The 15,489-nt window shown below is 44.9% G+C and overlaps 1 protein-coding gene across 1 annotated transcript; it reads left to right on the top strand.

Moving 5' to 3' along the window:
* The first annotated feature begins 8,601 nt into the window (after nt 1-8,601).
* LOC112081004 (apolipoprotein Eb-like) lies at nt 8,602-12,285 on the top strand. The gene is given in 6 exon segments (XM_024146952.2): nt 8,602-8,650; nt 9,250-9,315; nt 10,340-10,386; nt 10,389-10,498; nt 10,959-11,249; nt 11,370-12,285. Coding segments are annotated over 5 exon segments (834 nt in total). The 5' UTR covers nt 8,602-8,650; nt 9,250-9,272; the 3' UTR covers nt 11,713-12,285.
* Nucleotides 12,286-15,489: the final 3,204 nt, after the last annotated feature.

Genomic DNA, 15,489 nt, shown 5'->3' with positions numbered 1-15,489 from the left:
CATCTCGGGCCATTTCCCTCTCCTCGCTGAGGGTCCCGACCACGGGGGGGGGAGGGATACCATCATCCACATCTGACACTGTTCCCTCACCATCACGCTCACCCCCCCCTCCCCTGCTGCTTACCCAGATGCCTCTGTGTTGCCCACTAACAGGTGACATTTTGTAATGGACTGACACACCAGAGGAGGCTGGTGGGAGAAGCTACTGGAGCTCTGGCTCATTGTAATGGTTTGAATAGAATCAATGGATAAATCATTGTAAATAAGTATTTGTTCTTAATGTTCTTAACTGACTTGCCTAGTTAAATAAAAAATAAAAAAAAAGTGGAATGCAGTCAAACTTTTTGTTTCCATGTGTTTGATATGTTTGGTACCATTCCATTGATTCCATTCCAGCCATTACAATGAGCCCATCCTCCTTTAAGCACCTCCCATCAGCCTCCTTTGCCACACATAAAGGTGCTATAAGGACAGTGTGGATTGTTCAAAGATAGAGAACGCAAGCTGTATCATTAGTACTGCATAGTCTCTGGTAGTGGAACCATCTCCCGGGTGGCTCAGTGGTCTAGGGCACTGCATCGCAGTGCTAGCTGCGCCACCAGAGTCTCTGGGTTCGCGCCCAGGCTGGGCTGGGTTCGCGCCCAGGCTCTGTCGCAGCCGACCGCAACTGGGAGATCCGTGGGGCGACGCACAATTGGCATAGCGTCGTCCGGGTTAGGGAGGGTTTGGCCGGTAGGGATATCCTTGTCTCAGTATGTAAAAATGTAATAAAATGTATGCACTCTACTGTAAGTCGCTCTGGATAAGAGCGTCTGCTAAATGACTAAAATGTAATGTAAAATGTTAGAGCCAGTTTGCGCTGTTCCTTTAAGGGAGTAGTACACAGCGTTGTACGAGATCTTCAGTTTCTTGGCAATTTCTCGCATGGAATAGCCTTCATTTCTCAGAACAAGAATAGACTGACGAGTTTCAGAAGAAAGTCTTTGTTTCTGGCCATTTTCAGCCTGTAATAGAACCCACAAATGCTGATGCTCCGGATACTCAGCTAGTCTAAAGAAGGCCAGTTGTATTGCTTCTTTAATCAGAACAACAGTTTTCAGCTGTGCTAACATAATTGCAAAAGGGTTTTCTAATGATCAATTAGCCTTTTAAAATGATCAACTTGGATTAGCTAACACAACGTGCCATTGGAACACAGGAGTGATGGTTGCTGATAATGGGCCTCTGTAGGCCGATGTAGATATTCCATAAAAAATCTGCCGTTTCCAGCTACAATAGTCATTTGGAACATTAACAATGTCTACACTGTATTTCTGATCAATTTGATGTTATTTTAATGGACAAAAAAAGTTATTTTCTATCAAAAACATGGACATTTCTAAGTGACCCCAAACTTTTGAACGGTAGTGTACATATCCATTCCGACCAATCAGTGAAGAGATAGAAGTTGACTCCTGGAGTTTATCTCATACTATCAGGCTCTGAACAAACCAATCAATTCCAGTTTGTGTTTCTTGGGAGAAGACTTCTTGTGATTACCACACAGAGAGGAATGTCTAGTATTGACACCAGAGGTAGCGTACCTGCTGGACCATTCTCGGTAAAGGCCACCGGTACTGCTGGAATCAGTAGTGGTGCTGATAACAAGGCCTATATATGGCCAGCATTGCACATATATAGACTTTCATTACCTGAGTATAACAATGACTCAACAGAAGATTCCTCATTATGAAAGCTCTGTTGTTGTATCACTGGGGCTTTCCAGAACCCATTACAAGACCCAAGATGTTAACTTTCACCATACAACACCATCTTTAACCAAGCCTTAACTATGCTTATATCTTACTATGCCAGACCAAATTCCTAGGCAGAACATATTCTGAACAAATCTGATGTGATAAACAAGCAATACCGCAAGGACATTGTTGTTGATCAGGATGTGGCCTTGATGTACTTCAATTGTATTCATCAGTTGTGTAAAGTACTTAAGTAAAAATACTTTAAAGTACTACTTAAGTTGATTTTGGGGGTATCTGTACTTTACTTTACTATTTACATTTTTGACAACTTTTACTTTTACTTCACACATTCCTAAAGAAAATAATGTACTTTTTACGCCATACATTTTCCCTGACACCCAAAGTATTACATTTTGAATGCTTAGCAGGACAGGAACATGGTCCAATTCAAGCACTTATCAAGAGAACATCCCTGGTCATCCCTACAGCCTCTGATATGGCGGACTCACTAAAAACACATGCTTCGTTTGTAAATGATGTTGGTGTGTGCCCCTGGCTATATGTAAATGAATAAAAACAAGAAAATGGTTCCGTTCTGGTTTGCTTAATATAAGGAATTTGAAATTATTACTGTCTAAGTACTGTATATTTTAGCAATTACATTTACTTTTGACACTTAAGTATATTTAAAACCAAATACTTTTAGACTTTTACTCAAGTAGCATTTTACTGGGTGACTCACTTATACTCGAGTGTCAAGTCTACTCCCGCTCCCCCTCTTTGGCGCTCGACATTGCCGGTCTACTAACCACGGGTCCTAGCAACCCTTCATTACGCACACCTGGCAACCCTCATTACGCACACCTATGCCCCATCATGAGGCACAGCTGGACTCCATCACTACCCTGATTACTTCCCCTTTATGAAGTACTCATTTGTTATCCCACACCAGGCAATATTGTTTATGTTTCCATGTTAGATGCTTCTCTTGTATCGTTCCATGTTCTTCGTCATTAAACTCACTAACTGCACTTGCTTCCTGACTACCTGCGTCTATGTTACAGAATATTGCCTCGGCGAACAGGGAGACCTACTTCGTAAACACCACGGTCAGCTGGCACAACTGGGGACGGCGATGGATGAGGTCCTCCGCGTTCTTCAACGTCTAGATCTTCCCCAAGGGGCGACACCCCCAACGAGCGAAGGATCCTCTACCATGAATCGACCCAGTGAGCCAGCACCCCAGCCCATTCAACAGTCTGCCTAGGTCAGCGATGCCCGTTGGTCCCTTTCAGACAAATATGACAGGACTCCATCCAAATGTCTTGTCATGTCTTCCTCCTCCAGTGCTCTCTCATCAAACGGGAGCCCCCACCACCAAGAGGTCCAAAGTTGCCACGGTTATTTCCCTGTTGACCGGCGGGCGTGGGAGAGAGGAGAGAAGGAGCTGTGTTCCTATGGGAGGTTCATGGCACTGTTCAGAGGAGTTCGATCCTCCACCGGAGGACAGTGAGGTGGGTGAGTGCCTACTCCAACTATGGCAGGAGAACCAGACTGCTGCGGAGTACGCCCTCATCTTTTGTACGGTGGCAGCATCCAGCGGATGGAATGAGCCGACACTCCACACCTTATTCAGAAGAGGATTACGTGAGGAGGTCCAGACAGAGCTGGCATGCCGAGACAACACCCTCTCATTGGAAGCACTCATCACGATGGCCATCCATCTGGATAACCTCCTTTGGGAGCATCGGCACTCCCATCGCCTATCTTTCTTCTTCGTTGACTGATCTGAGTCAGAGTCTGAATCCAAAGAGGTAGGGGCCACATGCATCCCTGCGTCTGAGCGACGCCGTCGGAGACAGCTGAGGCTCTGTCCCTATTGTGGCCAGGAGGGACACCAGCTTACACAGTGTCCGCTAGGTTCTATCCCGAGAGTCACTAGATCAAAGAGACAGTCCAGTGATCATCCGTCTCCTGGGGTAGGTGTGAGTATTCCATCTTCACTCTCCACCAAACCCTTTTTAGTACTAATTTCACTAGCTGGCTGTCCCTAATGTTTTGTTTCCACAGCTCTATGTGTACTCCGGTGCCGCTGGGAATTTTATTGACCAGGCCCTTGCTTCCTCTCTGAACATAACGTCATACCCTCTCTCCTCTCAGTTTCCAGTTCAAGCGCTGGATAACCTACAACTTGGATCTGGCACAGTCGCACACATCACAGCACCACTCACCATCACTGTGGGACCCCTGCACCAGGAAAGCCTCCCCTTCCTCATCATCCAGGCACCCGTATACAGTCGTCCTCGGCCTCCCTGGCCGAGGATGGATGTTACGGCCTGGGCACCTGGATGCCGGAAGACCTGCTTTCCCTTACCCTGTGGTTCCACGTCGGTTGAGAGTCCTGTGGTTGCCCTCCAGGCCGACATCCCGGAGGTTTACCAGGATCTCCGGGAGGTTTTCTCCATGACTCGCGCTACCTGTCTCCCTCCTCATTGCCCCTGGGACTGAGCAACCGACCTGCTAACAGACTCTGCGACTCCATCCAGGAAGCTCTCCAACAGGGTTTCATTCCCCATCCACCTCCCCTGCATCAGCTGGTTTCTTCTTCGTGGCCAAGAAGCAGGGGGGTTTCGTCCATGTATTGACGACAGAGGTCTCAATGCCATCAACACCAAGCACGCTACCACATCCCGTTGGTGACGGCCGCCATTGAACGGCTCCGTGGGGCCCACTTATTTTTACCAAGCTGGACCTGCGGAGTGCCTACAATTTGATCTACATCTGGGAGGGGGATGAATGGAAGACGGCCTTCAGCACAGTGTCTGGGCACTACGAGTACTTGGTGATGCCTTATGGTTTAGCCAATGCTCCGTCGGTGTTCCAGGCATTCGTGAACGAGGTGTTTCGGAACATGCTCGGGCGCCAGGTGGTTGTGTATTTCGATGACATCCTGAACTACTCGGCCACCTTGGAGGAGTATACCGCCTACGTCAGGGTAGTCCTGGGACGCCTCCTGGAAAACCATCTGTGCGTCAAAGCGGAGAAGTGCCAGTTCCATCGGGTCTCCTTTTTGGGATATAGCAACAGCCCACAGGGAGTGGTTCTGGAGGAAAGAAAAGTAGATGCGGTCAGGTCATGGCCAGTCCCAACCACCATAAAGGGACTACAACAGTTTTTGGGGTTTACAAACTTTTACCACCACTTCATCAGGAACTTCAGTGCCATCGCCTCTCCTCTCACTTCTCTCCTCAAGGATGGGCACCGTAAGTTGGTGTGGAATCCTACAGCTGATGAGGCCTTCCGCCTGTTGAAGGGGCATTTCACCTCTACCCCGTTGCTGAAACACCCAAACCATATGCTGCCGTTTGTGGTAGAGGTGGACACGTCAGAAGTGGGCGTGGGGGCTGTCCTGTCACAACAAGGTAATCCACAAAAACTGTATCCATGAGCATACTATTCTAAAAAACGTTCTCCTGCATAGAGGAACTATGACGTCGGTGATCGGGAGCTCCTGACGGTGAAGTTGGCAGTGGAGACATTGGCTGGAGGGCGCCACGAACCCAAGTTAGTTGGGCCCTTTTCTTTACTAGATTCAACTTCACCTTGTCATACCGCCCAGGTTCAAAGAACATCAATGCCGATGCCCTGTCCCGTCTCCACGATTCGGAAGAGGTCCCTGTCCTGAGGGGTCACATCATACCGCCCTCCGGAATCGTTGCCCCCGTTCTCTGAAACATAGACATGGACATCCGCCAGGCTCTGGAGGGAACCCGCACCGGCTACCTGTCCTCCGGAGCGCATTCCTTGCCGCTGGACACCCACCAACACCACTCAATCTATCTCTGTTAAGTACTGGTGGCCCACCTTGGTGCAGGACATTGCCCGCAATGTCAACTCCGTATGTGCCCAAACCAAGTCTCCCCGGAACACTCCGCCAGAGAAACTCCACCCCTCCCTGTGCTTCAGTGGCCTTGGACACATCTGTCAATAGATTTTTGTCATTGATCTTCCCCTGTCTGATGGTTTCACCACTTTTATGGTTGTTGTGGACAGATTCTCCAAATCATGCCGTTTTATCACTCACTCTGGTCTCCCTACCACTCTCCGGGTAGCTGGGGCACTGTTCCAGCAGGTCTTCCGGCACTATGGCCTTCTGGAGGATATTGTCTCTGATTTGTGGCCCCCAATTTACATCACGTGTATGGAAGGCTTTCATGGAGAAGATGGGGGTCACGGTCAGCCTCACTTCGGGCCTCAATCTAACGGGTAGGTGGAAAGGATGAACCAGGAGCTTGGGAGGTTCCTGAGGAGTCACTGGCAGGGGGAGTGGGCCCGACTCCTTCCTTGGGCTGAATAGACTCAGAATTCATTGCAACAATCCTCTACCGGGCTGACTCCCTTCCAGTGTGTTCTGGGATATCAGCCGGCCCTGGCTCCGTGGACTCCAAGCCAGACCGAAGCTCCTGCGGTAGATGTGCGGTGGTAAGGCGCGCAGAAGAGGTATGGACAACGCTCCCCCTCTCTGACGCTCGACGTTGCCGGTATACTAACCACCGGTCCTGGCAACCTCATTACGCACACCTGGCAACCCTCATTACACACACCTGCGCCCCATCATGAGGCAATCTTGGACTCATCACTACCCTGATTACTTCCCTTTTATCTAGCACTCCTTTGTTATCACCCACCAAGCAATATTGTTTGTTTCCATGTTAGACGCTTCTCTTGTTTTATATCGTTCTTGGTCATTAAACTCACTAACTGCACTTGCTTCCTGACTCCCTGCATCTACGTTACATTGAGTCATTTTCTATTAAAGTATGACAATTTGTTACTTTTTCCTCCACTGGTACACATATTGACTTCTTTTGATCAAGAAGAGTAATCTGCAAATGCAGACGGAATGACAATCCTCTCTCAAATAACATCAGTTCTGACCTTTGCTTGAATCCTAAGAATATAATTTGGGGGATGCTTATATTTGTCATGTTATAAACAAGTGTAATGGAATTCTTTGTTGCATATCCCAACTTCCACGAGACACCTGCGGGGCGTGTGGTCGCGGCCACACTCCCTGCACTCCATTGTACAGCGCCTCTGGAGCAATTAGGGTTAAGTGCCTTGCTCAAGGGCACAGCGAGATGTGTCACCTTGTTGGCTCTGGTATTGAACCAGCGACTTTTCGGTTATTGCCCAAAGCTCTAACCTTGATGTCCAACAATGCATAAACTGTGACTAGACCTAACAAAAAGGAGAATTAGAGCTACATTTGGGTGTGTGAGTTGAACTCATATGGCTCAGTTGGAGTCAGCACTTTCTCTTTTTATTTTATTTTTTGTCATTGTCTCAGTTCCTTACAGGCTATGAACAATAAAGCTAGCTCTGTCAAATCCTTATCTTGAGAGTTATATTGAGTTTACATTTTCTACAGTAACTCCTTTTACCTCAAAAACATTTTCCTCATTGGACATGCCTATCACAACTAATCGCAGTCTGTGATGTATGAACTGCCTTCGTTGCCCCTCACGCCACTCTCTCTACCGCCCACTCATAATCCTTCCTACTGCACCCCAGCTCTATCCCCAAGCCCTGACATGTCTCTGGGAACAGCAGTATCTCCCACTCCTATCTTGTTTTGCACTGATCTGTTAGCCTGGGGAGTTATTGTTTTGAGGAAATAACAGATGTTAACAGTTACAGTGCCTTCAGAAAGTATTCATACCCCTTGACTTATTTCACATCGACTGAGGTACTTTACAGATAATTGTAAGTGTGGGAAACATAGATGTGTTTAACGTAATTTAAAAGTCATGTTAAACACTATTATTGCACGCCGAGTAAGTCCATGCAACTTATTAGGTGACTTGTTAAGAACATTTTTAATCCTGAACTTATTTAGGCTTGGCATAAAAAAGGGGTTGAAAACTTACTGACTCAAGATATTTCCGTTTTTTATTTTTTATTAATTTGTACACATTTTGAAAAACATTATTCCACTTTTACATTATGGGGTATTGAGTGTATGCCAAAAATCTAAATTTTATATTCAGGCTGTAACACAACAAAATGTGGAAAAAGTAAAGGGGTGTGAATACTTTCTGAAGGCACTGTAAACGACTGATCCTAGTTGGATTGTGAATAGTGAACAGTATTATTCATGTAATTCTGATAGAAGATGTTCCATAGGTCATGGGTTCAACATCATTCATGTAGACTACTTACCCAGTCTGGTCATTATGGAGACAGTGCCTTTCAAATGCATTTGATTGGTGACCATCATGCATTCAAATAGCCCAGTGTAAATGAATGAAGACTGATGGGGAGTGGAGAGGTGCCATACAGTGGCAGGGGTAGTCAGCTGATACTGTAGTTTCATGATTAAAAATAAACTGATTCAAATACATTGAAGACCATTGGAGCTGCCTGACAAGGATAGCCTATTTACAGATTCCTGGCGCCAGCAGTAGATTATTGTTGGCAAAATAATTGTTCTCTGAGACATTTAACATTTAATTGTATTTCCAAAACGGATTACATAAAACACACCTGGAAAAGCCAAAGACCAAGAAGGAAATGTATAAACAATCTGAGTGAGCCACAATCACATCTAAGAGTTCTTTAAACGAGTTTCCTTGTTTCAAATAGCCTACAGTTTTTTCATAGAAGCACAAACTATTTTCGTTGACGTACATCATAAACTATATATTGCACAATCACCATATATCCAACAACAACGCAAAGAGATGAGAACTTCGAACGCGAAGTGGCACATCGCGTGGAACGAACCATGAGCTGAGCCACACATCATCACATGTGCGCGCTCTCCCAGCTACAGGCGCGCGGCCGTCCCAGGACAGTATAAAAAGCCCGGCGAACTGTCCCTAGAGCACGGAAAGAACTGGATTTCTTAGGTGAGTGAGGAATGGGGACAACTAATGGGCACCATATAGGCTACAAACGTGCTTTAGTCATGAGTGAAATACCTTATTTTTAGTAGAAATATAAAGCAGCTGTTAAAGTAGACTAGATTTGATACCGAGATAGAGACTACTTATAAATTATTGCATTAGGTTAGGCTACTGTAGCCTTCACATTAGGCAATGAAAAGCAAGTCATTAATCTTTTTACTGTAGTGTGCAGATTAACCAGACCAAATGTATGGTAAAACTGTTAAGAAGAGATGCATTGCAGTGGAAACTACAATACCTTATTAGTTTATAGCATAATGACTGGATTTAAAGTTTAATCTGAAACGTTTGATTGCATAGAACTAGTTTAGTTGCTATTCTAAAAGTGCTCAGTGAGTACAGTTATGGACATTTAGCGTCCATGAAAGGTAATTTTTCCTATTTATTCTATTGGCTCAGAGTAGTATTCTACTTTATTCAAAAAAATATTCTGCCAATTATTCCAATGATGTAACATTGTATCTTTGTATATTGTTGTATTTGTTTTCCATAGCTTTGATAGACAACCACTGTCTGACTTGGGTCTATGTCTGTTTTCATAGGTGTATCTGTCTGTCAATCAATCATGAAGGCTGTGGCAATAATCCTTGCTCTGGCAGTTATCTCTGGTAAACCTGGGTTTACACTGTTCCCTTTTGGCACTGTTATCAATATATACAGTTCCTTGCAAAACTATTCATACCCCTTGGATTTCTTCACATTTTATTGTGTTAGAAAGTGGGATTAAAATGGATTTTAACTGTAATTCATTACAGTTAACGACTATATTTTAGTTATAAATGTTTTCTTAATCTTTTTTTAAAAAATTGAATTTTTCTTCCACTTTGACATTACAGAGTATTTTGAGTAGATTGTTGACAAAAAAAATGAAAATGAAATACATTAATGCCACGTTGTAACACAATAAAATGTGAAGAAATCCAGTGCAAGGCACTGTATATACAGTATATATATTTAGTATTAGTCAACTGTATATAATATTTTAGTATTAGTCAACTGTATATCAGTATAATATATTTAGTATTAGTCACTGTATTACAGTATATATTATTGTAGTTTTAGTCAACTGTATATATCAGATATATATTTAGTATTAGTCAACTGTATATACAGTATATATATTTAGTATTAGTCAACTTGTATATTACAGTATAATAATATTTAGTATTAGCAACTGTATATACAGTATGTATGGTTGTAGTATTTAGTCAACTGTATATTCAGTATAGGTTATTATTTAGTATTTGTGTCACTGTATCTACAATGTATTATATATTTAAGTCATCTAGTCAAACATGTCTATAACAGTTATATTACTACTTTTAGTATTACGTCAACTGTATTAATACAGTATTATGTAGTATTAGTAACTGTATATACAGTATATATATTTAGTATGTCAATGTATATACAGTATATATATATAGTATAGTCAACTGTATGTGCAAGAATGCATTTACTGATCTTTGCTGAAAGTCTACATCTTTAACGCATCGTAACTCTTGACATACTGTAGTCCTACATCTTGTATATTGGCTTCATACTGTAAGGCTCCACACTATCACCAGACTGGATTTAACCCCTGATGGTGTATATTATGGAACCTCCTCAGAGCTCTCTGTGTCCCTGCAGGCTGCCATGCCCGGCGATGTGCGCGCAGGCAGACGGCCCTCTCTGCTAGACAGGCTGGGAGGTAGAACGTGTGGAGCGGTTCTGGACCTACGTGTCTGAGATCACAGCAGAGCCGACGGATGGTGGAAACCTTAAGGCCTCCCAGCTCAGCAGAGAGACTCGAGGAGTGGCACATTGTACACTATTTTCATTCTGAAGTGATATAGGCTCATACACTTTGCTTCATCGCTCTCCATTATCACCTTGTGCTGTGTGACTGTCCCTGACCATGCCTCCCTGCTTTCCCCTCTCTCCCGTCCTTTATGCGGCGCTGGCAAAGATCTGAGATATCAGATTGCGCTTCAGCTTTGATTTGCTCCCAGCAGTCCCGTGTCCTGACCATGCCGCTTTCTCCTCTCTTCCTGTGCCTGACCCTGCTCTGTGTCCCTATGGTCCCTGATACGTCCCGTCCTTTCCTTCCTCCATCTCCCCTGTACCCCTGTGTTCTCCGAATTTCCAGCCGATGCTCCTCTTTTTCCTCTCTCCTCCGTCTCCCCCTGTTTCCTGTGTCCCCTTATGTCACTGGCCATGTCTCCCTCTACCCACTTTATGACCATCTCTGACCATGCCTCCCTCTCCGCAGCACCCTGATCACTGACACCATGGCTGAGCTGACCGTGTACAGGGAGGACATCCAGACCAAGTTGKGRCCCTACTCCCAGGACACAGCCGCCCTGCTGGGCCAGGACCTGCAGCTTCTGACCACCAAGCTCCAGACCGACATGGTTGACGCCAAGGAGCGCAGCACACAGTACCTGGGAGAGCTCAAGACYATGATGGAGCAGAATGCTGATGATGTCCAMAACCGTGCCAACACCTACACCCGCAAACTGAAGAAACGCCTTAACAAGGACACCGAGGAGATCCGCAAGTGAGTATAGATGGCAACAGCTAATGTACTGTAACAGCTTGATTTCCAACATAGAATTTCTAAATACAGTTTTAATATCTTCCAAGTGATGCAAACCCCCTCTGCCTCTCCCTCCCCCAGGACCGTGGCCACCTACCTGGGTGAGATCCAGTCCCGTACCTCCCAGAACATGGATCTCGTGAAGGAGAGTGTGGAGCCCTTCGTGAGTCAGGCCCACGACACCGCCGCMCAGAGGCTGGGCAGCTTCACTGACCTTCTGAAGAACCAGGCCCAGGACCTGAGCCAGCAGGTCTCCACCCAGGCCGAAGGCATGCGCGAGMAGCTGGAGGCCACCGCCGAGGACCTGCGCATCACCCTGGAGGGCAAGATCGATGAGCTCAGCAGCCTGATCGCCCCCTACGCCGCCAAGATCCGTGAGCAGCTCCAGACCGCCATGGACAAGGTCAAGGAGACCGCTGTCTAAATGGACCCAGGGGAGGGAGGGGTTTGGAGGACCGGTGTCCCACCACTGCACCCCTGTTTAAGTAGGGGTGGGGGTTGTGAAGCACTGTGCCACCATTCACCTAGCTAACACAGAGAGGAGGAGGGAGTTAAGTGTTACTGATGCTGTTTTCACTGTGTTGGCACTGTGTGTTTTGGTTGAGGGGGGTTGATAGAGAGAGAKGGGTGAGGATGACAGAGCTTTGAAGTGGTCTTGAGCAGACAAACACAGTTCTTTATGTCTGTTCAGGCCTCAGAAAGGCATTTACTGTTTAAATCACTTCAATCACTCTCTCGCTGTATTATCTCCTCATCTAAGAACACAACTCAATACTGCCTTTCTTAAACACACAAGAGGCCATTGTTTTTAACCTGCTTCGCTTGTCTTCCTCATTATAAGTGCTCTAGATGTCTCCTCCAAATTGTTCTACTATTCTGCATCAGGTTTCTAAGGCTGCTATATGGGATACAAGGGGGGTTGAAACAGTATCTAACAATCGTGAGCCAAATTGTCTCTGGCCCATTCCAGCGCTGTCCCTGTCCTTCATTTCAATAACTGCACTGAACTAAGACTGGGCTTATCTCCAGCACTAGCATCAGTCTGTCCAGAACCAAAGGAGCAGAACCACTCCATGCCTTGCTTGTCTATGATGCTGTATCTACACCTGCTCTGTAGGCTCTGTATTTGTTGTGATTCATATAGAAGTGTATTTACTATGACTGTGATATGACGCGAATATGACAATGAAACTAAAAGGTATACTTCACAGGGTCCATATACTACCTGTCTGTAATTTTTCAGTTTGGCCAGAGTGTCTCTGCCACTTCACAATGTAACACGCCCTGCTGCTCACCATAGCACACTGTTCGTCTGGCTGTCTGGCTGACTGCAGTGTGCTACCCAGCGCTGCAGAAATAAAATATGCTTGTTGCTCAATTGTCAGTGTGTTCTTTTCTTGTCAAACMTTTATCAACTTTTTTCAACTTTGACATTTCTTTATTTTTAGTTACAATGACAAATKAGGTAGTTAATATAGCTGAATAGATGGATCTTCATCTTACAATCTATGGTTGATGAACACATAAAATCAAGACATTCCTATGCTTATAAATTCCCTCTATCATGCACCATGTTCTGATAACAATGATAAGCTGAACCAGGTTAGTTACAGCTGGGGTTGGAGAGAAACCACAAACAATGTAAGTTGAATTGAGATCGTTAGGTTATAATGTCACGTAGCATCACATCTGGAGGCCCCAGAAATAGGTTGGACAGAATGTCCTCGTCATGTCATGCTCTATCTTCTTTTCTATCATCTTTTCCCACCCCCAGATCCCATGTCTTTAACCCCGAAACACCAACCCTAAACCCCCTGTAGACAGTTCTCTACTACCTGTACACTCATAAACACACACATGTTCCTTATAATACACTTTCTTCAGGCTGTTGTTACATACATTTATAGGGATAACTTGTACAAGGGAAATGTCTGATTTTCAGTAAGGCCTTTTTTCAGGGTACCTATCCTTCTCCCTAACCCACATCCCCCKTTCACCTTTTCTTTTAGGACCCTCCCCCACCACCCATACCCCCCTCTCAACACACACTGTCAATTCATCTTCTAATCTGTACAGATGGTGCTTGATTGACCAAACACTAAAGGGCCTTTCCCCTCCACCGGTCCTGCCCTGCAGGTCTTTCTTTCTCTTTTGTCCCCTTTCCTCCTCCTTCCTACCTCCCTCCCTCTCTCCCTACTTCCCCGGTCCTGGCTTGTCGGGATCAGCTCTCACATTCCTTTCTCGTTATCCAGCAGGTTTCAAGAACATGTTTGGTGTTTTCATCTACTATGTTATAGTTATTTCAACCCTCCTCTCCTGTCTAAGTAACACAGATGTGCACGACGGTACACACACACACACACACACACACACACACACCACAACACACACCACACACACACACACACACACACACACACACACACACACACACACACACACACACACACACAACACATCCACCCACACATCACACACACACGCAATTACTGTAGGTACACAAAGCTATGATAATTGCTTTTGATGGATCTACAGTTAGTTTTTCAGCGTTTGCAATTTGACTTGTAATATCGCTGACCCTGCTGCTATCTTGGACCCAGTCTGTGTTCCAAAACAGATTTTATCCAAGAGATTTTAGGTTTAACCTGGATAAATCAGGTTTAAAAAGAACACGTAAACACCAGAAACACACAGTAATGTAAGGCATTCTGGCAGACCAAACAAAACATGGAGTTTTTTTTGTGTGTTAACAGAAAGTGTGAGTCACAAAGTTGCCTCTGAAGCGTAGGATAGTGGCCAGCAAGTAAACATTTAGGCTGGAAGCCAGGCAGTGAAGGCCACCACTTATCCCTCCTCTCTGCTCCACCAATCCCCTACTGAAAAAAAGCACTTACAGTCGGAAGTTTACATACACCTTATACAAATAACTTTCAACTCAGTTTTTCACAATTCCTGATATTTAATCCTAGTAAAAATTCCATGGCTTAGGTCAGTTAGGATCACCATTTTATTTTAAGAATGTGAAATGTTCGCGAATAATAGTAAAGAGAATGACTTATTTCATCTTTAATTATTTTGATCACATTCCCAGTGGGTCAGAAGTTTACATACACTCAATTAGTATTTGGTAACATTGCCTTTAAATTGTTTAAGTTGGGTCAAATGTTTCGGGTAGCCTTCCACAAGCTTCCCACAATAAGTTGGGTGAATTTTGGCCCATTCCTCCTGACAGAGCTGGTGTAACTGAGTCAGGTTTGTAGGCCTCCTTGCTCGCACCGGCTTTTTCAGTTCTGACCACAAATTTTCTATGGGATGGAGGTCAGGGTGTTGTGATGGCCACTTAAATATCTTGACTTTGTTGTCCTTAAGCCATTTTGCCACAACTTTGGAAGTATGCTTGGSGTCATTGTCCATTTGGAAGACCCATTTGCGACCAAGCTTTAACTTCCTGACTGATGTCTTGAGATGTTGCTTCAATATATCCACATAATTGTCCTCCCTCATGATGCCATCTATTTTGTGAAGTCCACCAATCCCTCCTGCAGCAAAGCACCCCCACAACTTGATGCTGCCACACCCGTGCTTCACGGTTGGGATGGTGTTCTTCGGCTTGCAAGCGTCCCCCTTTTTCCTCCGAACATACGATGATCATTATGGCCAAACAGTTCTATTTTTGTTTCATCCGACCAGAGAACATTTCTCCAAAAAGTATGATCTTTGTCCACATGTGCAGTTGCAAACCGTAGTCTGGCTTCTTTATGGCGGTTTTGGAGCAGTGGCTTCTTCCTTGCTGAGCGGCCTTTCAGGTTATGTCGATATGGGACTCGTTTTACTGTGGATATAGATACTTTTGTACCTGTTTCCTCCAACGTCTTCACAAGGTCCTTTGCTCCTGTTCTGGGATTGATTTGCACTTTTCGCACCAAAGTACATTAATCTTTAGGAGACAGAACACGTCTCCTTTCTGAGTGGTATGACGGCTACGTGGTCCCATGGTGTTTATACTTGCGTGCTATTGTTTGTACAGATGAACGTGGTACCTTCAGGTGTTTGGAAATTGCTCTTCTTTTGATTTTCCCATGATGTCAAGCAAATAGGCACTGAGTTTGAAGGTAGGCCTTGAAATACATCCACAGGTACACCTTCAATTGACTCAAATGATGTCAATTAGCCTATCAGAAGCTTCTAAAGCCATGACATC

Source organism: Salvelinus sp. IW2-2015, unplaced genomic scaffold (assembly GCF_002910315.2).
Source record: "Salvelinus sp. IW2-2015 unplaced genomic scaffold, ASM291031v2 Un_scaffold16647, whole genome shotgun sequence".
In the NCBI taxonomy this organism is placed as follows: Eukaryota; Metazoa; Chordata; class Actinopteri; order Salmoniformes; family Salmonidae; genus Salvelinus; species Salvelinus sp. IW2-2015.
This window is presented reverse-complemented; position numbering and strand designations above follow the sequence as displayed.